We start from the raw sequence: 25,577 nt of genomic DNA on the forward strand, positions 1-25,577 counted from the left end.
GAGATCTATTTAGCCCACAGTTCTGAAGTCGGAAAGTCCAAGACTGGGTGGCCTCATGGGTTGGCTCCTGGAGAGGGCTCCCTTGGCTGCATCTCAACGTGGGAGATGGCACCACGGCAAAAGCATGTGCACGAGGGAGAGATCGCAAGGCAAGACAGGAGGTCAGGGACCCGGAAGGGATCAGTTTCGCTCTTTTTCTAACAACCCCACTATCGCCGGAGCCAACAGGGATCCCTTGAGAGTTACTTAGTCTCTTTGGAGGATGATGGCCCCACCACCCCAGTCACCTCCCAGGAGACCTGGCCTCTTAAACATTCCACCATCTCTTAACATCAACACCCTGAGGACACAACTTCCAACACATGAATCCTTCGGAGTCAGCCTCAGGCCTTAGCGGAGAGATGTCACAACCCAGGAAGTAAAGCCATGTTGCCCGTTGTATGATTTCAACCAAACACTGACTTCTTAATGGAACCTCAAAATACACTTAAGCTATGGGGTACGTACTGGCTGCCAGGAACTAGACCTTTTATCCTGTTTATCACACAAGTGAACTTGACATTGCAGCTTTACAACATCTTCATCACTGGTCTAAGACACTTTGGGAAAGGGAGACTTTTCTATGTAAGCCACTCAAACATATTGAAAGGCATGCCACATTCACTTTCAGGGCTATTCCTAACTTGCCAGAAGCGAACTGCTAGAGGCACTGAAGTAATCTGAGTTCTACTGAGTAGGTAGGGTGTCAGAAACTAGACACAGCTGGGCACTCGATGGCTCTTTCTAAGCTGAAGAGTCCCTGTGGGTTCCATCAAAAAACAGGCACACTGACCGAGCTCCATGACTCAGCACTGCTGCCTGGACACCGCACCCTCCCTCCCGGCCAAGCTGTCATCGGAGAACCGTCACTCTACCAGCTATGTCCACGGGACGCTAAACAGCCAGATGCGTGTCTTCGATAGCCACATACAGGCATCAGACGTGGGCAGGGAGGTCACTGTGATTCACTCAGAACATGCCTTTCTGGCAGATGGTTCCTGCAGGAATATGGATGTTCTGCTTTAGAGTGAGTAGGCTCGGAGCTGGCTCTGGTTACTCTGTCATAACAGCTTTTCCTATGGATATCAAAGAGTAAAAGGCTCTAAAGACTTTAGTCACCACCTGTGGCCACAGCTGCGCTATCTCACTGTCCAATTTTCATTGATAACAGCAGCTACACAACTAATTTCACACATCCTGAGGGTTACAAAATGCAGTGGTTAAATGCTTCTTTTAAAGCCTTTACTGGGGCTGGCATTGTGGAATAGCAGGTTAAGCCACTGCCTGCAATGCTGGCACCCGATATGGGCACTGGTTCGAGTCCTGGCTGCCCCACTTCCAATTCAGCTCTCTGCTAATGGCCTGAGAAAGCAGCAGATGGCCCAAATCCTCGGGACCCTGCAACATGTGGGAAGAAGCTCCTGGCTCTGGCTTTGGCTTGGCCCAGTCCTGGCTGCTGCAACCATTTGGGGAGTGAATCAGCAGATGGAAGACCTCTCTCTCTGTCTCTCCTTCTCTCTCTCTGTAATTCTGCCTTTTAAATACATAAATAAAGGCCGGCGCCGTGGCTCAACAGGCTAATCCTCCGCCTTGCGGCGCCGGCACACCGGGTTCTAGTCCCGGTCGGGGCACCGATCCTGTCCCGGTTGCCCCTCTTCCAGGCCAGCTCTCTGCTGTGGCCCGGGAGTGCAGTGGAGGATAGCCCAAGTGTTTGGGCTCTGCACCCCATGGGAGACCAGGATAAGCACCTGGCTCCTGCCATCGGAATAGCGCGGTGCGCCGGCCGCAGCGCGCTACCGCGGCGGCCATTGGAGGGTGAACCAACGGCAAAAAGGAAGACCTTTCTCTCTGTCTCTCTCTCTCTCACTGTCCACTCTGCCTGTCAAAAATAAAAAAAAAAATAAAAAAAAAAATAAATAAATAAATAAATAAATACATAAATAAATCTTTTTTTAAAAAAAAAAATCCCAACGTGACCCTTTTCCAGCTATGCAGTGCAAGGCTTGTGGCTTTTTCCTCCTCATTTCATCATCTGAAAATGAAAATATGACCGCAAGGAGGCATTGTAGACACCGGGCCCAGCACGGTGCCTGGCTCCAAGAAGCACTGGTCATGCAGCAGTTCCTCCCCTCTTATTCCTCGCAGCCAACCACCAGTTCATTTTTCTGTAAAGATCGTTATTGTCCTGTGACTCCCTAACCCCAGACTCTGAACACGAGACACAGCACTGTGGTCTGTGTAACACCTTAGATGCAACTTTCCCAACCTTCTTTTCATTATCATCTCCCCCACACGAGGTATTTGGAGACGTTGTGTTCCCAATCACTTACCTATCATGAAAGTTTAAGTCTGTAGGGAGACGCTGTCCATCTGTTTCTGTATTGTACGGACATCTGTGCATTGTGCATAAAGCCCAGGAACTCTCCAGTAGTCACCCCCTTGGAAGCTGGGACGATGATGAACTTGCACACAAGGCACAGCTCACACGGATGGACAAGCAAAAGTTACTGGGTGGGGACTGGGCCTGGCGAAAGAGGCTATATGCAGAGTGGGAGCCCTGGGGGAGGGGTGAACAGAGCCCTGGGAGCAGAGTCCCCAGCGTAGAGCCCAAGACCCCTGCACAAAGGCCCACGGAGGTGTGGAGGGACTGAGACAACTGCCAAGTGCTTCTTGCTGGGCGTGCCAAGAACGCAAAGCGCAGTGCAGTTCACTTGGCCCATGTCTCCAGGTTGCGCTCACCATAAGCAGCCTAGAAGAATGAGGTGCCACCCCCTGCGGGCTGAAGAGTGGGCTAGCTTGCTGGTTGCTACGACGTGGCGCACTCCCCAGCTCAGTGCTCCTCTCCTGTGTGCAGCAATCCCTCTGGGCACAGGGCATCACCCTGTGGAATGTGGGCAGCAAATGCTGCCCATTGCGCTGGAAGTCTGTATTCTGCCAGCATCTACGGGATGAGAAAAGTTTACTTGTTCATTTCAAAGGAGGGTGACACAGAGTCCCAAAGGGAAGAGCCCAGGACCTGTGTACAAGCAGCAGATGTGGCCGCAGGACGTGTGAGCCAGAAGTGACAAGGAACGGACCCCACTGAGGCCATGCTTACAAGCCAGGGTCTTCCCCTAGGAGAGAGGAGAGCCCTCAGGAGGTTTTAACGTGGCAGGTCTGGATTTTACAAAGAGCTTGCTGGCTCCTAGGGGGGACATGGTGAGGGGTGAGACAGGGCGATGGTGACATGCAGCTGTGGTCCCGCAGGTGGTGGCTGTCCTGGAGCGGATGAGATTGTTGGAAGAGAGGACCATCTCGGCCAGATCGTAGGAACGAGCACATGGAGGAGCGGGGGTGGAGTCACAGGCAGGGAACAGAGGCAAAAGGAGCTAGTCCCTCGCGTGGACCGTGGACCGTGGACCTTGGTCCGAGAAAAGGCCAGGGTCCGAGAGTGGGCGGGAGCAGCCCGGAGCTTTCTGGTCAAAGGGGAGGGAAGGTGGTGAAGCCGTGAGGCCAGAAGGAAACGAAGGGAAGCAGGGAAGCCGGCAGTGGACTTCCTCAATCGGGAGCAGTCACCAAGCCTGCGAGGAGGCGCTCCCTGGACACACTCCTTCCCCATGCTCACCTAAGAACTGCGCTAACACACAGGTATGAGGGGGGTCCTCAGGTGCTGCGTGGTTAACAAGCTCCTGCTGCCAGGGCCCACGCCTTGAGGAGAAAGGCTGCAGCTCCTGCTGCCAGCCCCTCTCCCCAGGTGCACAGCCCCGTCCAGCTTCCCAGGTCTGTCTGGGCTCCGGCCACCCAGGCTGGTCAATTCAGACTCCCTGTGGTCACGATGGCCTCAAGCTGGGAGTTTCTGAGTTTGCCTGCAGCAGATTCTAAAGATAGTTTCCTCACAGGAAACCAGATACTATTGGCTAACTTTGCAAATAAAGTTGCCCTCAGAGGGAGGGAAGGGGAAACACTTCTGGTGGAGCCTGCGAGACTGAGCGGCTGATTGGCACGTCCAGAGCTTCTCCTCCGCCCAGGTAGGCACAGATAGGCTAATGATGCTGGCTTGCTTTGCATGCTCACAATGCAAGGTGCGTTCTTGAGGGTGCTGCAGCCTCCACATGTCCAAGGGGTGGAGGAGTGGGGAGCAGTGATTAGATCACGTATGACCGGCCCAACATGACAGAATATGATTAGACACGGGAATAATTACATTTCAGGGACATGGAGTAAAGCCAGTAGTTTGACATTAAATGAAAACACAAAATTGTCTTTAGATGATCCTGAAGAGTTACTGCTAAGTTTTACAAGATGAGAAATAGTATTGAAGTTTCCTATGTGTGTGTCTTTGTCTTTGAGAAATTCAAACAAAGTGTTTACAGGTAAAATTAAATAATCCAGCAGGACTATAAAATGCGAAATAGATGAACTATTGATCATGAGTTGCTAATTGTTGAAGCAGAATAATGGGTGCAAGATGGTTCTCAATGCTTTTATACATGTTTGAAATTTTAATATTAAAGAATTCTTTAAATGGCATCTGCATCTTAAATATCAACATAAATATAAAATACATAAAGCTTAAAGATCGTTGTGGTTGATTCTAGGACGGTGGACTGTGGGTAGTTCTTTGGGTTTTTCTTTTCCTTTTTCTTCCTTGCTTTTTTTATTATGAGCATATATTGCCCCTTTTTAAAATGATTTTATTTATTTATTTGAAAGGTAGAGTTCCAGAGAGAGAGAGGGATACACAGAGAGAAAGGCCTTCCATCCACTGGTTCACTCCCCAAATGGGCTGATCTGAAGCCAAGAGCTTCCTCCAGGTCTCCCATGTGGGTGTAAGAGACCAAGGACTTGGGCCATCTTCTACTGCTTTCCCAGGCCATATCAGAGAGCTGGATCAGAAGTGAAGCAGCCAAGACTTGAACCAGTGCCCACATGGGATGCCGGCACTACAGGCATCAGCTTTACCCACTATGCCACAGCACAGGGCCTATATATTGCCTTTCTAATGAAAGTGGTTTTAATTAGAAAAATTGCTGGCACAAGTGCAATGTTCAGTTTGGATAAATGCTGTTAGAATCACTGCAAACATGCTCAGACCCAGAAGGTTTGTGTCCTTGGAAAACAGTCTTGGGAAAATTATGAGAGCAGCACTGCAGGAAATGCATGGGGGGGGGGATCCCAGTAGAGGACTGGCTGCAGCCCGTTAATCCCTGGTGCTTGCCTTGCATCTGGCAATCAGAGCCAGAGACCTACCCTCCCGCTTTGCGACTTTACAGCGCATCCAGAAAGACACCAGAATTTTAGGGTTCCTCCTCCTCTACTCCCCAAAATAATTTGTTTTGTTTTATTGTTCTTCATTTTCAACTATTTGAGATAGGAAACTTTAGATAAAAAAAGAATGAACCAAAAGGAAAGAAAAGTGACCCATGTCAAAGCAGGCAGGAAAGCTTCCTTGCTGTGCTTGGCTCTGGGTGGGAAGGGCAGCCGTGGCCACTGTGAGTTGAGATGGAGGTGATGACTGGTGCCAGGACCCCTGGGAAAAAGAAATGGGCTCAGGATGGCCAGGGTGGATTCTTATCTTTCACCTCCTTTTTTTACTTTCTTTTAAGATTTATTTATTTAGGCCAGCGTCGTGGCTCAACAGGCTAATCCTCCGCCTAGCAGCGCCGGCACACCAGGTTCTAGTCCCGGTCAGGGGCGCCGGATTCTGTCCCGGTTGCCCCTCTTCCAGGCCAGCTCTCTGCTGTGGCCCAGGAGTGCAGTGGAGGATGGCCCAAGTGCTTGGGCCCTGCACCCCATGGGAGACCAGGATAAATACCTGGCTCCTGGCTTCGGATCAGCGCGGTGTGCTGGCTGCAGCGCGCCAGCCGCGGCAGCCATTGGAGGGTGAACCAACGGCAAAGGAAGACCTTTCTCTCTGTCTCTCTCTCTCACTGTCCACTGTGCCTGTCAAAAAAAAATTAAATTAAATTAAATTTAAAAAAAGACTTATTTATTTATTTGAAAGGCAGAGTGACAGAGAGGGAAAGAGGGAGGGAGGAAGGGAGAGAGGGAGGGAGAGAGAGAGGAAAGGAGGAAGAGGGAGAGGGAAAGGTAGGTAGATAGATAGACAGACAGATAGATTCCAACCACTAGTCTACTCTCCAAATGGCTGCAGTAGCCTAGGCCATGCCTGACCAAATTCAGGAGCCATGAACTCCATCCTGATCTGCCACAGAGGTGGCAGGGGCCCAAGCACCAGGGCCATCCTCCACTACCTTCCCAGGCACATCAGCCAGGGCTCAACCAGCACTCCAGTAATGAGATGCTGGTGTCACAAGCGGAATCTCAACCCTCCACACAACGCCAGGTCCTGCTGTGCGTTTATTTTCATAAAGGGCTACAGGGTAGGAAATAGGCTCAGCCCAAACCACAGCATTCCCTCTCAGACTGCCCTGGTTCTTACCACACCCTTGGAAGGGAGTATCTACCATATGCTACCCATGCTGGTTTCCATATAACCTGCTCCCATCCTTGCTCCACAACTGTCCCACTTCACACACAGGGCAGGGAAAGGCTGCCGGCTTTGGAGCAAAGTCCTGGCTCTGCCCTTGGTAAGTGTGTGCCGGCCGTGTCCTGCTCTTGCCATGCAGACTTGGCACCCAGAAATGGATGCATGTTGACCTTCCATGATGATTAAGGGCAAGGGAATATAAAGTCCCAAGCTAACTGCTTGGCCAATTTTTGGTGTTCCAGAAATCATGTATATTGTTATCCTGGGGAAACCAAGGCTCAGAAGGTTTGAGTACTGGGGCAGGCAGTAAGCCTTGCAGTTAGGATGTCAGTTTAGAAGCCCGTGTCCCATACTGAAGTACCTGGGTTCAAGACCTGACTCCAGCTCCTGATTCCAGCCTCCTGCTAATGCAGACTCGGAGGCAGCAGTGATGGCTCCAACCCCTGGGTTCCTGCCTCACCTGGGAGACCTGGCTGGGAACTCGGCTCCTGGCTTGAGCCCTAGTTCTAGCTGTTGTGAACATTTAGGGAGTTAACCAGTGGATGAAATATTCTCTCGCTTTCTTTTCCTCTTGGAAACAAAAGAAGTTAAAGAGAATCTGGGCCCCTTACAACCCTTTCAAATGAGGTGGTGAGGGATCCAGAGTTGTAGGGGCAAGAAAGGAAAGAACGTTAAAGCGGACCCACTTCAGCACCTCCTCCTTCTGTCCCCACCGGGGGTTGGCTATGGGGAAGCAGCGGTGTTGGGTATGGTCTTCCCAAACCAGAGACCCTGGCCTCAAACAACCTCCCTCCCAGCCTTCAGGGCATCTAGCAACTCCTCCCCAGCCCAGAGCTGACTGGAAGCGGTACCTGCAGTGGATGAGCTGGACAGGAAGGAGAACTCGTGGTGCCCCATAGCGGGGCCACGAGGCAGAGGAGCCAGGACGGCAGAGTCCAGATCATAGCTGCCCATGCCGAGGACCTGTTCTGAGTCCCAGCAGCACGGCCCGGGAATCACGGCAGCCGGGGTCTCGTGCAGCACTCACTCTGCCCAGGAGAGCCAAGCGGAGGTGGAGGCTTCCAGCTGGACCTCGATGCTGCCTGCTCTCCCTGGGGGCTCAGAACCGGCTGGCTGCCCCATGCGGCAGAATTCTCACGGAACTCTGGCTGCAGTCGACATTTCAACCACATCATCTTCTTGTGTGGCCAGAGTGTGATCGTTTTGGAATGTCAGTCTTTGTAGGGGGGAAAAAACCTGTATTACATCTCTTTAATATTTTTCCACATCACCTTTAGACTTTTCCTTAAACCTATGCTTATTGTGAAATATAACACACTGCATTAAGCTTCCAGGTTAAAAGCAAATCCCACGTAAGCACAATCCAGACCAAAAAAGGGGGCCTTGCCAGCACCCAAAGTCCTCTGTCCATTCCTCCCTCACTGCAGCCTTCCCCGCAAGAGAACAAAATCCTGACTTCAGGGTGATCAAATGTTTGCTTTTCCCTGCTGTTTGGACCCAATCTAAACAGATATCCTTAAACAACCTGTTCAGCACTGCACACCCGAGCTTTTCTGGTGCTTCGTGTTGTAGGAGAGGCACAGGCACAACCATTTTCATGGCAGCATTGTCCAAACTGAACACCACCCACACGAGCCCCAGCAGTGGAGTGATGACGAGCTGTGAGATAGATATCCACACAGCAGTGAGCACGAAGGGACGGCAGCCACGGCAGTATGGGTGAGGCGCTTCCAGAAATGCTGAGACGCGTGTCCAGGTAAACACAAAGATCAGTCCACATCCACTAGCCCTGGACATCTCCAACCAGACACAGCTGGTGTTTCTGTGACCAAGAACTATCTGCACAGCTGTCGGGTTTCTATGGTTTATGGCGTTGTAAATTTGCTCAGATGATGAAAGGGAGATGGCCCCAAAGGCTGTGCTAGAGAGACAGCCCAGTAGTTGTGTGTGTGTGTGTGTGTGTCCTCCTGCAGTCTCTAATGACTTTCAACTAGGGTAGAATCCATGACCCCCTCTTTACCCCCATTCTGCCTTCTTTATTTTTTAAAAAGATTTTATTTATTTATTTGAAAGTCAGAGTTACACACAAAGAAAGAAGGAGAGGCAGAGACAGAAAGATCTTCCATCTGCTGGTTCACTCCCCTATTGGCCACAATGGTCGGAGCTGCACCAATCCAAAGCCAGAAGCCAGGAGCTTCCTCCGGGTCTTCCCGTGTGGGTGCAGGGGCCCAATGACTTGGGCCATCTTCCACTGCTTTCCCAGGCCACAGCAGAAAGCTGGACTGGAAGTAGAGCAGCCAGGTCTCGAACCAGTGCCCACATGGGATGCCGGCACTGCAGGCATCGGCTTTACCTGCTACGCCACAATGCTGGCCCCCCATTCTGCCTTCTCACCCTGGCTCTCTGTCCTTCACTGGGCCTCCTCTCATCCTAAAATGAGTTTCCCTAGCTGCTCTGCAAACAGGTAAACCCCTCCAATGGCACCACTAACCCTACCCTCAGTTTCTAGAACATTCCCTCATACTCTATCTGCCAAGCCCTGGCCCTCTGGAAACTTCTAGGCTCAGACTCTCTGTGCCTTGGCTTTAAAGCCTAGCCTCACCCTATCCTCTGCTTCCTCCATCTCCATCCACCTGGAGGACCCCTTCCAAGCTTGACTCTCAACGTAAATGAGCCTTTCCTGATCCCCCTCCCCCAACAAAGAGATCCCGTTCTTGGGTTCACCCACCTTTCCTTACATTCTCTTAATAAATGATAACGTTCACGGAAAGTGCATCTTAAACATTTTTATCTCTGCAGAACTTAGCACTCCATACCTAGTGTTGGGGGCAAAACAAGGGTACTTCAAGAACTCATGGGAAAAGATAGAGTTCAGTTTATTATGGTGCAAAACAACTTTGAAAATCCACGTAGTATATTTTTATACTATGCACTTCTGCAGACATTTTGAAACCCTTTTTTTTTAAAAAAAAAGTTTTGCATCAAACAAAATAAACTTACCTTTTAATTCTACTTTTGCACAACCCTTTTGCAGCTCCTTTGTATAATCAAAGATAGAATTTACTCCAAATGCAGAAATCCTGTCCACAAAAGGGGGCAGAGAGAGAAAACAGTTCCATTGTGGAATCAGTAAGCCAGAATGTGATATGCGCCATAGGCAATCTATGGAGAAAAAAACCTTAATGTCTTAGTAGCCAGGCAGGCACAAACCATTGCATGCGTGCTCTCAAGATGAGCAGTGACTCTCCCCAAGAGGCCTGGGCAGCACCATTTGTCAAGTTCATTCTACCTCTACTTGGTAACTGTGTTAGCCAATTGACTCTACCTAGAGGAGAAACACACTTCTCTTTATGACAAGAGATTGTTCAGCAATTTGGAGCAAGGCTCTAAAATTAAGCTCCTAACCTCCCATAGCAACTGGCAGATAGGGGCACTCCGTCACCTAAGGCTTGCATTTCTTTTCTTGTTTTTAAAGATTTATTTATTTGTGAGGCTGAGTTACAGAGGGAGAGACAGAGAGAGAGGTCTTCCATCCCCTGGTTCACTCCCCAAATGGCTGCAATGGCCGGAGCTAGGCTGATCTGAAGCCAGGAGCCAGGAGCTTCTTCCAGGTCTCCTGTGCAGTGTATGCGGCCCAAGCACTTGGGCCATGTTCTATTGCTTTCCCAGACTAAGACTTGCATTTCAAGGAGAGGACGCTGGGTCCTTAGGAAAGTCCTAGGTTATGGGCTGACAAAAGGCCTGTGAAGTTTGAAATATATTTAAAGAGAGGAGAAAATACCGAGAATGATAAGTTTCTTAAAGTAAATGCTCTGAGAAAAAAAGCAGTGAGGAGGATTTCTTTCCTTATCTTCATTAAGGAGAACTGTCTCGTATTTTTAATTTCTACACGTCCTTGCACTAGCCTATGGAAGAGACGCTCAATAAATATTGGCCTAATTAATAACAAAATAACTAACAAGCCTGTCTCATTTTTTTTTTAAGTTATAAAGCAGGGGTCTCTAGAGCCTCATCTGAATGCTCACGGGCTGTGACCCCAGAGTGCTACACTCCCTGGGAGGCTGCCCGCAGCCATCCTGTTGACATGGGACTGACCACACTTTCCCTGACATGGGGCTCCTGCTGCTCCTTAAGACTCCTTCCTCGTGTTGGATTCTTGCAAACTGCGCACGTCAGAGCTGGCAGGGCCCTGAGAGTAGGCAAGTCCGATGCCACCATCAGGAAACCGTGGCAGGGCTGCGAGGACCCTCCCAGGGTCTCTCAGCCACACGCTTGTGGGGCGTCGGGGCCCCTGTGGAGTGTGTGGTCTTGATAGCACCATGGGGAGTCGAAGGCAGGAAACAGGCTGAACACTCAGCCATCAGCCCTATCCTTTCCAGGGAAAAATGATCCCAGGTTCTGCGCTACCACCAACGGCAGGTGGGTTCTGGGGCCCTGGCAATGAGACCACATGGTAGTGGCTGGAGGGGCAAATGACATCCCCCCCTGCCACCTGCCACTCGTTCCCCAAGGGTCAGTCCTGGTGGTCTGCAGTATAGAAGAGAGAAGCTCAACCAACTCGTGGGCTGGCTTCTTCTCAGGGTGATGGCTCCCGCTTTCCATTCCCACTTCTACAGAAGCAGCCCCATGTCCGGCAGATGGTCCCTCTGAGAGAAAAGTATTGTGCAGCGCAGGCAGCCCAGGCCTTGTGGGGAGACGCACCTGGAGTGGCAATCCTGGACAAGTTAATCAAGCCTCTCCGAACTTTGGCTGGCTCATCTGCGCAGTGGGGATAATTGTTTCTCGCGCAGGGTTGTAGAGAGAATGCAGCAGGATCCAAACCCCAGCATGGCTGCCTTCTCTCTTCCTGAACTGGACTTTGAGAGTAACTCCTACCCCTGGGATGTACCAGAACAAGGACATCTCCACGGCAGACGTCTGGGCTGAGTCTCAAGGAATTCTCCAGTTGCATTTGTTCCAAACAGGGGAAAACATGGTGTCACAATTTTTTCTTTCTTTTTTGTTTTGGCACTGGACTGAACCTGAAGCTCAGTCTTCACCCAAGGTTTCCTAAGCCACCATAAGCAGAGACTAAGGCAGGTAAAAAACCTAAAAGCAGATACGCTGGATTTAGAAAAAAAAAAAAAGCGAGCAGGATGTGAAGCCAAAGAGAAGGGGAAAAGCAAGACAAAAGCAAGCTGGACAGAAAAAGAAAATGGATTTGAGCCACCTGAAAGAGAAAGGAAGTATAGAAAAGGGAAGCTGATTGGAAATAATGGGTAAAGATGCCTCCCCAAAAGTTAAAAAATAAATGAGCAGGCATGAGAAAAGGAAGTGGAGCAGAGGAAGTAGGCCAAGATCAGCGGGGGAAAGCAATTACGTTTTAAGGAAGGGCCTAAAAAATTCATCTGCCTGGATGTGAAACACACACATGTGCAAATCTCTGCTTCTAGGTTGAGCCCAGACTTCCCCAGGTCAACACCAAGGGGTAAAACCTGGGCTTGGCTGAACGGAGGGTGAGGAGCTCAGAGAACAGCGTGGAAGGGTTCCTGTCCTGGCTGGCTACTGCTCTCAGTTACAAAGCACAGCCTCTCCACAGGCCGCGCCTTCACCAGTGCCACACGCTGACATCCTGTTTCTCCTGGCAACCCTGCTCCATGGGAAACCTAGCAGAGTAGATGCCGCAAAGGCTTAGCCTGACGGATTCTTACCCTTGGTGTCTGGTATCCTCAGGAGCAAAGGCCATTGTCCCATGAAAGATGAAAGTCCATCAGACCCTTGGCAGGCCTTTGAGCTCTCCTGAAGGCCACCCCAAGGACTGGCCACTCTCTCCAGCTTCAAGGCTCATCTCCCAAGCCTTGAACATTTCAGATGATCCAGCAATAATGTTCAAGGTGATCCAGCTCAGACCCGTCATCCCTGTAAAGATTACTTCCTAAGACTACCAAGTTCAATGGAACAGTTCAGAGCACGAGATGTCCTTAATGACGTCATATCTCTGATGTAAATGGTGCTCTCACTCAGGAGCTCTTGTCTCTCACAGGTGGGTTTGAACTTGCTTGAGCACATAGAAAAGTCCTTTCCCAACCTGATAAAAAAAATGTGTCAACCATGACTCATGCAGTTGAGGCAGTGGCTGGCCGCACAGCAGAGCTGGAATTGATGACGTCAGTATCTTTCGTGCTCAGGTGTGTTCAGTAGCCACATGCCAAAGGAGCACATTAAGAGAAGCGGTATTCTCCAAGTGTGGCCTGCCCGTGGAGGGCTGGTGGGCCTGTGCTTACCTCCTGGGGCTCCATGTTGTGAGGCCGGTGCATCTCTTTTCTTGTTCCTCCAGGCCTTTCACTCATTCACTCACTCATTTGACACACTAGGCACCTTCTAAAACCTCAAGAGTTCAACCAGCACCACAGCTCACTAGGCTAATCCTCCGCCTGCGGCGCCGGCACACCGGGTTCTAGTCCCGGGTGCCGGATTCTGTCCCGGTTGCCCCTCTTCCAGTCCAGCTCTCTGCTATGGCCCGGGAAGGCGGTGGAGGATGCCCCAAGTGCTTGGGCCCTGCACCCCATGGGAGACCAGGAGAAGCACCTGGCTCCTGGCTTCGGATCAGTGTGTTGCGCTGGCCACAGCAGCCATTGGGGGGTGAACCAATGGCAAAGGAAGACCTTTCTCTCTGTCTCTCTCTCTCTCACTGTCTAACTCTGCCTGTCAAAAAAAAAAAGTTCAAGCCTCCAGGTCCATGAACAGAAGAGACCCCTGTGTGCCCTGTGAGCAACTCCAGGAACAGGGTAATCACTAGGATGTTCTCATCACCATGTTCAGGAATTCTTTGGGATAAAGGTCTAGGGTATGATTATTTTTAAAGTTCCTAGTCAACCAATTAAAATATTTTCCAAAATAAATGGGTTGTACATTTTACATGATTTTTTAAAATTCCAAAAGTTTACAGTGAAAATTAAATCTCCTTTCTACCTCCTCTCGTCCCCAGAACCTCTCTCCAGGGGTAAACTGCTAGTTACTCCACTAGTGTATCGCTTCAGAGACAGTCAAACCTTGTACAAAATATACACATGGCATTCTCTTACACATATGTCAGCATGCCATACCCAGGGTACCTCTCCATAACAGAACACATGACTTCAAAAAAAACTGCAGAAATTAAATTACAAGAGATTTATTTGGGTGCAAAAACTTTTTTGAAAACCATGCATTTTTTCATAATATAAGTGTTTTTTTTGTTTTTTGTTTGTTTGTTTGTTTTGACAGGCAGAGTGGACAGTGTGAGAGAGAGAGAGACAGAAAGGTCTTCCTTGTCCGTTGGTTCACCCCGCAATGGCCACTGTGGCCAGCGCACCGTGATGATCCGAAGCCAGGAGCCAGGTGCTTCTCCTGGTCTCCCATGCTGGTGCAGGGCCCAAGCACTTGGGCCATCCTCCACTGCACTCCCGGGCCATAGCAGAGAGCTGGCCTGGAAGAGGGGCAACCGGGACAGAATCCGGCGCCCCGACCGGGACTAGAACCCGGTGTACCAGCGCTGCAGGCGGAGGATTAGCCTAGTGAGCTGCAACACCGGCCCATAATATAAGTTTTTCATGACCTTTAAAAATTATGTATTTATTGGCCAGCACCGCATTTGGGGGGTGAACCAACGGAAAAAGGAAGACCTTTCTCTCTCTCTCTCTGTCTAAATCTGCCTGTCAAAAAAAAAATGTATTTATTTATTTATTTGAGAAACAGAAAGACACACAGAGAGACAAACAGAAACAAAGAGAGAGCTCTCATCTGCTGGTTCACCCCCCAGATGCCTGCAACAGAACAAAGCCAGGCGCCCTGGAGACTAAGGCAATTCCCCAGTCATAGGGGCTTTTTGGAAGCAATGTTCCAGCCATTCTTTCCTCCGTCGCATGGAACAGATTGGCGGGTGTCACAGTGTGCTGAGTATGCACCTACTGCATGCACAGGACTGTGCCACTGCTCAGCAGGGGGTCACCTGTGGGACTTGGGACAGATCTGGGGCCTATGCTAGGGACTGGGGGCCAATAAGAAGCCATGATGAAGGCTGCTCTGTTCTCTAAGCTGATCACTGCATGGCAGGGAGTGGGCCCAAGCCACACTGGAACCCGGTAACCAGCTGTCTGGCTCTCAAAAAAGAACACGACCGCAGGTCAGGCACAGCCATCCCTCCCGTGCGTTATCTGCAATTGCATCTCATCTGCACAGCATGAACTGACCAGTTTCCTCCACTCAATCAAAGTCTTTGCTTGTGTGCATTTTCCCCACCGAGATGACGAACCTCCTCATGGCTGTGATGCGTTCATTGATAGTTCTGGGAGCCACAACTCAGCTGAGCCCACTGGGGCTACAAACATGTTTGCTGATGGGCATTGAACCTCTTTAACCAGCACCTCTGGCTTTACTTTAGTCTCAGTGCAGGACACACACACTGTGTGTGTGGCAGCCCTGACCCTGGCACCCAGCAAGAAGAGGGGTGGGGTTTGGGACCCTTTGCCACTCTGCCAGGCAATCAGTTGCTTATTTCTAGCTACCCCTGCCTTCTCCACACTTGGGTCCCAGCTAGCCTCTTATTTGTGTCACACGATCCTGGAACCATTCGGCAGGGCAATGAATTTATCTGGGACTTTCAGAATTGCAGAGAACTCAATAGATACTTATGCACATGGAGTGTTTAGCCATGAGTCTGACAGTTTCAGCAAAGGGTAGCTTGCTCCCCACCCCCACCAAAATAATCTGAAAGTAAAGCAATTTTTTTTATTTCAATGGGGAAAATTAGAAAAAACTTCAAAGACCCAATTCCTGGCCGGCGCCGCAGCTCACTAGGCTAATCCTCCGCCTGCGGCGCCGGCACACCGGGTTCTAGTCCCGGTCGGGGCACCAGATTCTGTCCCGGTTGCCCCTCTTCCAGTCCAGCTCTCTGCTGTGGCCTGGGAGCGCAGTGGAGGATGGCCCAAGTGCTTGGGCCCTGCACCAGCATGGGAGACCAGGAGAAGCACCTGGCTCCTGGCTTCAGATCAGCGTGGTGCGCCAGCCGCACCGCGCTGGCAGCGGCGGCCATTGGAGGGTGAACCAACGGACAAGGAAGACCTTTCTGTCTGTCTCTCTCTCACTGTCCACTCTGCCTGTCTGTGGGGAACCGCAGGCTGGCCACCTGTGAGAACCTCCTCATCTACATAGTTTGCAGCAATCGGTCGACTACAAGGCCTAGGAAAACAACCAGGTGAAACAGATGACCTGAGGCTATACGCGCCCTTTCATCTGACTGGACGATATCAGCATAAAGGGACATTGGGCTCTGGGCGGGCTGCCGCGGCCCCTCCTCTTCTTTTCTCCTCTCCTCGCTTTCCTTCTGCCCCCACAAGTAAAAGTTCCTTGAGAACTGCTGAACAGTGACCGTGTCGTGACTGCGTTGGACCCTTGCTGGCGAGGGTCCGACAAATGGTGCCGTGACTCGGATAGTCGGACCGGTCACTGGAAGCAGGAAAGAAAAAATTAGAACGTGTGGAAAACACGGGAATCTAGGCGGTAAAGTCTAGGATTGGTACCGGGAAAAAAGGAATTCCTCAACAACCAAGTTGTCTTTAAAAAAAAAAAAAAAGGGGACGCCCGTGAAAGCAGCCGCTGTAAAGTGGTGAGTTAGAACAAGAACAATGGCGTAGGGTCGGAAGACGGTTGAGGGCAGCAGAGAAATCGCCTGAAGTCCTTAGGCTATGGCAACTGATCGACCAAGCTCTCCGTAATGACTCGGAGGAAAGAGCAGCCCTCTTAGATGAAGGGGCTGATTTACTAGAGGAAACACAGAGAATCTCAATCTGGGAGCCTAGACGGAGACAGAGGACCAACATGGGTCCGGACAGAGAGATAGGGAGGATGAGAGACCCCTTCCTTCTGCACCCCCCTATTCGAACCAAGACTCTTCCCCCCTCTGGAGGACTCCTTCACAAGAGACAAAAGGCGGGGGCTTCTCCCCGGAACCTCCTCGAGAAAAACGGGCAGGAGGACGAGGCACTCCCCCTAAGTGGGAAGAATATCAGGCTTTCCCTGTGATAGTGGACGCGCAGGGCAACCGGGGATGGACCCCCCTGGACCATAAATTGTTGAAGGAATTATAACAATCAGTACCATTACATGGACCACATGCTAACTTTACTAAAGTAGTCCTAGATAACATAGGCACCAATGGACTAGTCCCAGAGGACGGGAGGAACCTAGCTAAGGCGGTGCTTGGTGGGGGAGACTTCCTCCTCTGGTCCGTGGCTTACAGAGAGCTCGCGAGGGCTCAGGCCCATGATAACGCTAGGAACGGTCAGCCAGCCTGGAACGAGGATATGCTAAATGGGGAAGGAGCTTTTAATGACGAACAGGCCCAGGCTGGTTGCCCTAAAGAGGTTTTGATGCAAGTGAGAGAACTAGCCTAGAGGGCATAGAAGGTCATTCCAAGGAATGGGCTAGGACGAAAATATTTTAAGTGTGGGAAAAAAAGTCACATGAAAAGGGAATGTACAGAACAGAGACAATGGGGACGCCAACCAGGACTGTGTCCTCGATGCGGTAAAGGCAACCATTGGGCAAATGAGTGCTATTGCAAGCAAGATAAGGCAGGCAATCCGCTCCTATCACCACCAGATCTAGTGGCCAGAATAGTACATTCCAAAAAAACGAGTGGCGGGCCCCCACACCCAGGGGCCCGAAAACTCAATGGGTGCGAGCACAAACCATGGGAGGAGCGGGACCGTCTCAAAAGGACCGGCAAGCGTTTACTGCACAGAGCTGCGAGCCACCAACTGTTTAGTATTAACACCTCGAGTGGGAATCCAGGCAATAGACGTGGAACCTCGGGAGCCCATGGATGATATCTACAGTTTAGGCGTTACTATAGAAGGGCTACAAATTCATTAAAGGGGTTAGTGGTTATAACGGGGCTTATTCAGTTGCCTTGTTCACAGCTCAGGGTTGTGTTCCAATCTACGAAGGGGATGGTGCGGCTGTTGCCATTGCAGCCCGTTGCTCAGCTGCTAATAATAAGCCCTGTAAAGGATACTAGAGGTAATCAAGGAAAGCATTTTGCAGCCCTCACTATGACTCTTGGCGAGCGCCCACTATGGACTCTTATTATCAAAGGAAAGGCAATCAGGGGGCTGTTAGATACGGGCGCAGATGTTAGCATTATCTCCAAACAAGACTGGCCTCCTTCATGGCCCCTCCAGGAAGGAGATAACACCTTGGTAGGATTAGGTACTGCTGTTGCCCAATCCCGAAGCACGCAAGTGCTAGACTAGAAAGATCAAGAAGGCACCACAGGCAAAGTACAACCTTACGTGTGTGCTATCCCTGTAACTTTATGGGGGAGGGATGTCTTAGAGCAACTTCATTTGCAGACCTGTTGGCAGCTGCGAGAGAAGACACCCTAGAAAGAGCATTTACCATGCTAACCTCATGCTTGCAGACGGCGGGGTTACAAATTGCACCAGAGAAGATTCAAAAGGGCACCGTGGTCCAGTACCTAGGGCTAAGGTTAACACCAACTACTGTGGCCCCTTTAGATTTTGTCATACCTTAAATGACTTCCAAAAATTATGTAGTAACTTAAACTGGATACGGCCTTATTGTAAACTAACCACTGATGAAATGCACCCATTGCTTAACATTTTGGAAGGCGATTCACAGCTCGCCTCACCTCATATGCTGACCCCAGAGGCAGCTGCAATCTTACAGAAGGTTGAACGCCTTAATCACGCAGATGCAGACGCCAGAGCAGTTTGCACGTGTCAGTGGACACGTTCTCTGGAATTGTCAGCCACGGCTCTAAAAGAAGGAACTCAACAGGTTATTCAACACTGTCTACAGTCCTTTGCTGCTTGGGGAGGGGAGTGCCCAAAATTATCAAAACAGATAATGGGCTAGCGTTCACTTTGGCCTGTTTTGCTACATTCTTAAAAGAATTAGGCATAAAGCACGTTACAGGTGTGCCCTACAATCCCCAAGGGCAGGCAATAATTGAACGGACTCACCTGTACTTAAAAACTTTAATAAAGGGGGAATAGGGGAATATGCGGTAGCTAATTGCGATGCATTGGCTATAGCTCTATATACTAGAAGTTTTTTGAATAGGAAAAAGTGTGGCAAAACTGAGTTCATGGTGTTTAGTGATGTACTTGCAGTATTGTTTGAAGAATTGTTTTGTCTTAAGACGTTGCACGTGATTTGTACTGCAGCAAATCAGCAAAGTGACCTGAGTTGGATATATTTGAAGGTATTTTGAAAGTTACGTTCAAGGCTAACACCTAAGCTTTGTGTAATGTAAATAAGAATGTTTTTGTATCAGTTTTTTCCTTTGTAAATGGCATTAACATTGTTACTTGAGGTCTTGCTTAATCACTTTTGTTGTCCTGAGGACTTGAATTTCAAATTTCCTTACACTTTTCATACAAAAATCATAAATATCTGTAGTGGTCCGACAGGCTATGCTTGCTATGTATCGCTCTGACCCTCAGCAACAGATATGGCTTGGCATGATGAAGCGGTAGCCAAAGACGGGTAACCACTGGCGAGTGCCCCTAGCAACCTAAGAAGCAGGTGGCGCGTCGCTGGGAACCTAAGACAGGCACAACTCCCCGCCATAAATAACAAAAAAGGGGGAGCTGTGGGGAACCGCAGGCTGGCCACCTGTGAGAACCTCCTCATCTACATAGTTTGCAGCAATCGGTCGACTACAAGGCCTAAGAAAACAACCAGGTGAAATAGATGAAACAGAATGGACTCTGCATAAACAACTAGGAAGAACCAGGTGAAACAGATGACCTGAGGCTATACGCGCCCTTTCATCTGATTGGACGATATCAGCATAAAGGGACATTGGGATCTGGGCGGGCCGGCGCACCGCCGTGGCCCCTCCTTTTCTTTTCTCCTCTCCCTGCTTTCCTTCTGCCCCCACAAGTAAAAGTTCCTTGAGAACCGATAAACAGTGACCGTGTCGTGACTGCGTTGGACCCTTGCTGGCGAGGGTCCGACACTGTCAAAAAAGACCCAATTCCCTAAACACCCAAGGAGGGGGTGAAACATGAGTATCCACAGGCAGCCTGGATGACTCCACAAGTCACAGACATCTGCTTCCCCACCTACCCCAGAAAGCGGTGCTGGCATTTATTAAGTGCCTGCAGTATGCGACACATAGAACAGGTGCTCCCCTGCACTCAGCAAATGTGGTCAGGCATGAGAATGAACCCCAGTCTTGGAGATGAGCAACGCCAGGCCCAGAGATTCCAAACTCGCCCATCACTCAGCCAGAGAGGGCAGACAGGTGGAGTTCCTGGGCGGAAGGAATGACCACAGGCACAGAGAGATTGACGATGATCTCTAAGGACTTTGGCTTTCTCTTGCGGTCAGCTCTGCAGCTCTGTCACGAGAAGGAGAGGGTGAACAGCCCTAGGGTCTCTGATGCACGCCCTCCCTCGCCCCAGGACTTCACTGCTTCTGTCCGTAGGCAGCAGCCGGCCTGGGAAGAGTGTGCTGTGCAGCAAAGGCATGCCCAGGGCAGCAATTGCACAGGCTTGAGTCATATGGACCTGACATGTATGTAGGCAGTAACAGCTTCCTGTCCGCCATTTAATGCTCTTCCAGTTAAACAGCTCCGATTAAGCTCACAGCCAGAGATTCCTGTCTGAGAAAAGGGTACTGCAGCCTGAAGAAAAGGAAGCATACACCTTCCCTGGGGTTGAGAACCCCATCCCGGCCTGAGACGGCCCAGGGTGGACGGTGTTAGCCCAGCTCACGCTGGAAGGGCCTGGGTAGATGCAGGACCCACAGCAGAGGTGGGGAGGGAGAAGCGACCCACGGGCTGGGTGGGTCCTCACTGTGGCAGAGACACCACTTGGGTAAAGCCATCACAAGCAAGGCACCGCGGGTGTGGAAACTCCCTTGGTTACAGAACTGCAAGCTTTGCTTTCAGTTGTGGTGAAGAGTGTGGCAGGTGACAATCAGCGGGACCTCGGGAGTTCCTGAGGGACCTGTCTGCAATGAAGAGGAGGTGGCACCCAGATGGGCAAGGTGACACGACTGCCTTGTCTACCAGCTCTGGAGTGAAGGACCAGCTCTGGCTGGGAAGAGGGAGAGTGGAACAAGACTTATGTCCCAACCAGTGCAGAAGTGTCTCCTTTTTCAGTTCTAGCTCAGAAGGAAACAGGAGATAAGAACAGTGGGGAAGGCCAAGGTCAGTAATGATTGGGCAGCCACTTGGGGCCCTGCCCAGCAGGCTATTGGAATCCCATCCTCCACCTTGGAACTGTCACGCAGCCCAGATCACAGCAACACTTGCTCCTCACTGGGGGCTGTAGGATGCCCAACCATCCTGGTCTGTTGGGACTGGTGGGTTCGCACCAGCAGAGTCCTAGGCAACCCAGAACAAGTGAGTTACCCTGGCATGCACAACAGGGATTCAGAACATTCTTGGATAAATGGAATTAAATATGTTTATTTTGGTTCAAAAAATGTTGAACTCCATGCATATGAGAGGTCTTCAAAAAGTTCATGGAAAATTCCTGTTGTGAAAAAACTGCATGGATTTCAAACATTTGCATTGAAAATAAATGGATCTTGGGGCGTAATAGATTAAGCCTCTGCCTGTGGTGCCTACATCCTACATGGGTACCAGTTCAAGTCCCTGCTACTCCACTTCCTATCCAGCTCCCTGCTAATGTACCTGGGAAAGCAGCAGAAGATAGTCTAAGTGCTTGGATCCCTGCACCCATGTGGGAAGCCTAGAAGAAGCTCATGCCTCTGGGCTTTGCATTGGCTTAGCTCTGGACACTGCAGCCTTTTGGGGAGTAAACGAGAGGATGGAGGACCTCTCTGTATGTAACACTGCCTTTCAAATAAACAAATATTTTTTTTTAAATGGTCTTTTCATTTTTCTATGAACTTAAAATAGTTTTAATGTATTTGAGATGCAGAGAGACAGAAAGAGAGGGAGCACATGTGCCTCCATTTGCTGCTCATTCCCCCAAATGCCCACAAAGGCCCAGATTGGGCTGGACCAAAGCCAGAACAGGGAACACAATCAAAGTCTCTCTCACGGGTGTCAAGAGCTCAACCCCTTGAGCCATCACTGCTGCTTCTCAGGTCTGCATTTAGCAGGGAGCTGCAGTCAGGAGCCGGAGCCAGTTATTAAGCCCAGGTACTCCGACGTGAAGTATGGGCGTATTAACTGGTATCTTAACTGCTAGACTAACTGCCCACCCCCCAAGAACTTTCTGAAGCACCTTTGCATGACTCTGATCCCTGCTAAGGAAGAGAAAGACTTGCTAGTTCCAAAAGAAAGGAGAAGCGGCTCTCAAAACACAAAGACAGAATTGTTAGTGGGTGCAGGGAAAGAGGGGAAATCACTCGTAATGGTTGACAACCGTTAGCATATATATCAAAATCGCTAGGAAAGAAGGTTTTCAATGCTCCCAACACAAAGAAATGACAGCTGTCTGAAGTGAATACCAATTACCCTGATCATTACACATTGTATACATGTATACCCATAAAGTGTCACATTGTACCCCATAAATACGCACAATGATTACATGTCAATTTGAAATCTGTAAAAAGAAGTTAAACAAAGATGAGGCCATCCGGGTGTTGGTCTGCTTGAGGTTCAGGGACTGTGTCTGAGACCTCTCCTTCCAGCCCCAAGTTCAGGAAGGAGATTTGAGGGGCTGGGGGTGGAGAAGGCAGAAATGCAGGAAGAGACAGAGGACTGCTTTGGGGAAGCGAGGACGGGGGTGAGTTATGGCTGCAACCCCATTATCCCACTCCACCCCACCTCTCAACTCCCGCCCAGGTCCTCTCTGCTCCATCCACCCACCAGTCTAGCTACCTCCCTTTTAAAGACACTTTTGATAGTCAAAACAAAAAAAAGATCTGTTTCAAGTTTCAATACTCCCTGAGCCATGTACTGTGTGACCCTGGCCAAGTCACTGAACCTCTCAGAGACCTGTTTCCTCTGCTGACCATGGAGTCTGATGCAGTCCCCATGGCAGGACTGTGGTGGGGCGAAAGATGGCAGCATGAAGTTAGGAACTGCTGTGCACACCCAACCAACACCTGCAGCTTCCTGCCTGCCTCGGAAGGTGCCAGACAGAATTCCCACTTTGTCCCTCTGAGCACTAACGCTGTGACTTGTTTCCCTTTCTGATTCAGGACCTCAGCATGACCACCCTCTACTCTGATTGGGCTACAGAAAGCTTTGAGTACGATGAGTCTTCAGAAGCCTGTTTCATAGGGGACATCGTGGCCTTCGGAACCGTCTTCCTGTCCATATTCTACTCCCTCGTCTTTGCCTTTGGCCTGGTGGGGAACTTGTTGGTGGTATGTGCCCTCACCAGCAGCCGGAAGCCCAAGAGCATCACGGACATTTACCTCCTCAACCTGGCCTTGTCTGACCTGCTCTTCGTGGCCACACTGCCCTTGTGGACTCACTATGTGATAAGTGAACAAGGCCTCCACAATGCCGTGTGCAAACTCACGACGGCTCTGTTCTTCATCGGCTTCTTTGGGGGCATATTCTTCATCACTGTCATCAGCGTCGATAGGTACATGGCCATTGTCCTGGCCGCCAACTCCATGAACAACCGGACTGTGCAGCATGGCGTCACCACCAGCCTTGGCATCTGGGCAGCAGCCATCCTGGTGGCGGCTCCCCAGTTCATGTTCACAAAGCGAAAAGGAAACGAATGTCTGGGTGACTACCCCGAGGTCCTACAGGACATCTGGCCTGTGCTTCGGAACACAGAAGCCAACTTCCTTGGCTTCCTGCTTCCCCTGCTTATTATGAGTTACTGCTACTTCCGAATCATCCAGACCCTGTTTTCCTGCAAGAACCACAAGAAAGCCAAAGCCATCAAACTCATCCTACTGGTAGTCATCGTGTTTTTCCTCTTCTGGACACCCTACAATGTTATGATTTTCCTGGAGACGCTCAAGCTCTATGGCTTCTTTCCCAACTGTGACATGAAGAGGGACCTGAGGTTGGCCCTGAGTGTGACCGAGACGGTGGCATTTAGCCATTGTTGCCTCAATCCCCTTATCTACGCATTTGCTGGACAGAAGTTCAGACGATACCTTCGCCACCTGTCCAGGAAATGCCAGGCTGTCCTGTGCGGCCGTCCAGTCCACGTCAGTTTCTCCCCATCTGAGTCGCAGAGGAGCAGGCAGGAAAGCATTGTCAGCAGCAATTTCACTCACAACACGAGTGATGGAGACGCGTCCCTCCTTCTCTGAAGGATCCCCGAAGTCTTGTCTCTACAGAGCTCGCAGTTCCTAAGTCTGACATGGAAGACTGAGAACAGATTTTTATTGTTCCCCGATTCTCACAAAACAACCTCAGAGTGTTTCTGAGAACTGTGCTCGAACTTGGAATGATTAAGGTCAAACATGTCTCTTATTGCAATTGTTAGGACTTTTTTTAAAAAATATAAATGATGAAAATTAAACCCAGACTAGCTTCATTAAAAAGGGGGTGGTGAGTGTTGTTCACGTCGTGATATCAGCAAAGCGGTGGCTGAGCCCTGAGAATGAAGGGAAACTGTGGCTTGAACGTAGCTGTAGGTCCCCCCCACCCCAGGTCCTCAGGTCTCTGAGTAGTGACAGCTCTTCCACTCTCACCACTTTATCTCCAGAGAGGGGCCTCATCCCTCCCTGGTCCCAAAGACAAAATTCCCAGGGAGGGTTCTCACTGGCCAACAGGGATAAAGGGAGCTTCCATTCTGACCTCATGGTTTGAGATGCAGGAAGGCAGGTTTCCAGGATGCTGGAAGGGCTGGTACTGTTCTGATTGGCCAGAGCAAGAGCTGCACAGCATCCTTACCACCAGCCTGACCCAGCCTCTCCCCTGATTGCACCAGCAGACACCCATTGCCAGCCTCATCTTCCTTAACCTTCCTTCTTTCATGTCCTCAAGTTTATAAGAGCTCTCCATTTCTCACTACATCAAGTCCAAACTTAACAGCCTGACCTCTGAGACTCTCCGTCATCCAGCCCCCACTGTACATCACCCAGATTCCCCACCGCCTCGCTTTCACAAAGGACTCTACCCACCCTGTCAGCCAGGTCCCTGCCAGATGAGCTCTTCATCTCCACCTGCTCCCAGGCCCAGAGGGGAGACACAGAAAGAACCTTGCCCCAAAAATAAGAAGCAATGGATTCCAATTCCAACTCTGTCACTTGCCTATAGAACGTTCCCTCATCTGTAGAAGAGGGGTAATGGTACCTGTTACCCAGAGAGCATCCTTTCCAACAGAAGGAATCAGCCACCAATTCGTGCAGGTTCCAAGCCTCTTGTCTACTTCATCTTTCCCCCAGCCTCGCACCGTTGCACATCCCAAGTGGTGGTACTCATGGAGCTACAGGAGCCTGTAGGCTCTGCTACAGGACATAGGCCAGCCTCAGAGAAGGCTGGTTCTTACAGCGACACTCAGTGGACACTTCTACATCTGTGGGTTGACAACCTTCCCTGCCCCAACCCTCTCAGGTGCCTCATGGGGCTGGTCATGAGGGAAAAAAAAAATCTCCATTTCTCCATTACTCATGACATTGCCAACCTGGACAGCCAGGACCATGGAAGCAGGTTTCTTTTTTCAGTAAACATCTGGGATGGCCTAAAACTTTAAAGCTCAAAAACTATGTAATAACGTTTAAAAAAAATTCATGATCTAACTGTGCAAATATTTTCATTCCTAGATTTGCCCATCCAGACCTTGCTCACTCTCCCTACATGTTGAGTTGCAGTCATAATGTGTAGTTTTATGATCTGCTTCTTTTAAACATTAGATCCCCAAAACCTTTGTTTCCATGTAGTTTTGTAACTCTCATTTGATTACGTACTCACTGAAGGCAGGTGAGGTGACTGGTCCATTGCTGTGTATCTATACCTCCTTGGCAGTCTGCATGTTTGTTTAATCAACAAGAAAATGAGTTATAGTCCTTTGGGATCATGTACAATAACTTACTGTTACTCTGTTGATAAACATTTAACTTGTTTCCAATACTTAGCAAATACATAGTTTTTCAGCCCATTCATTTGTGTCATTTCCTT

At 50.0% G+C, this 25,577-nt stretch overlaps 1 protein-coding gene across 2 annotated transcripts; it reads left to right on the forward strand.

Annotated features, from left to right (window-relative positions):
- The first annotated feature begins 3,602 nt into the window (after positions 1 to 3,602).
- On the forward strand, positions 3,603 to 23,883 carry CX3CR1 (C-X3-C motif chemokine receptor 1). 2 transcript variants are annotated; one of them, XM_062200128.1, is made up of 2 exons: positions 3,603 to 3,666; positions 22,685 to 23,883. In XM_062200128.1, the coding sequence occupies exon 2, from the start codon at positions 22,694 to 22,696 to the stop codon at positions 23,762 to 23,764; it is 1,071 nt and encodes a 356-aa protein (XP_062056112.1). In that variant the 5' UTR covers positions 3,603 to 3,666; positions 22,685 to 22,693; the 3' UTR covers positions 23,765 to 23,883. The 2 variants fall into 2 exon arrangements, with proteins under 2 accessions (XP_062056112.1, XP_062056111.1); XM_062200127.1 differs by lacking the exon at positions 3,603 to 3,666 and adding an exon at positions 4,000 to 4,046.
- Positions 23,884 to 25,577: the final 1,694 nt, after the last annotated feature.

The sequence above is a fragment of the Lepus europaeus genome, chromosome 9 (assembly GCF_033115175.1).
Source record: "Lepus europaeus isolate LE1 chromosome 9, mLepTim1.pri, whole genome shotgun sequence".
NCBI lineage: Eukaryota > Metazoa > Chordata > Mammalia > Lagomorpha > Leporidae > Lepus > Lepus europaeus.

Excerpts from the sequence above, each read along its gene's own strand:
- CX3CR1 (XM_062200128.1), top strand. The coding sequence starts at position 22,694 with ATGACCACCCTCTACTCTGATTGGGCTACAGAAAGCTTTGAGTACGAT.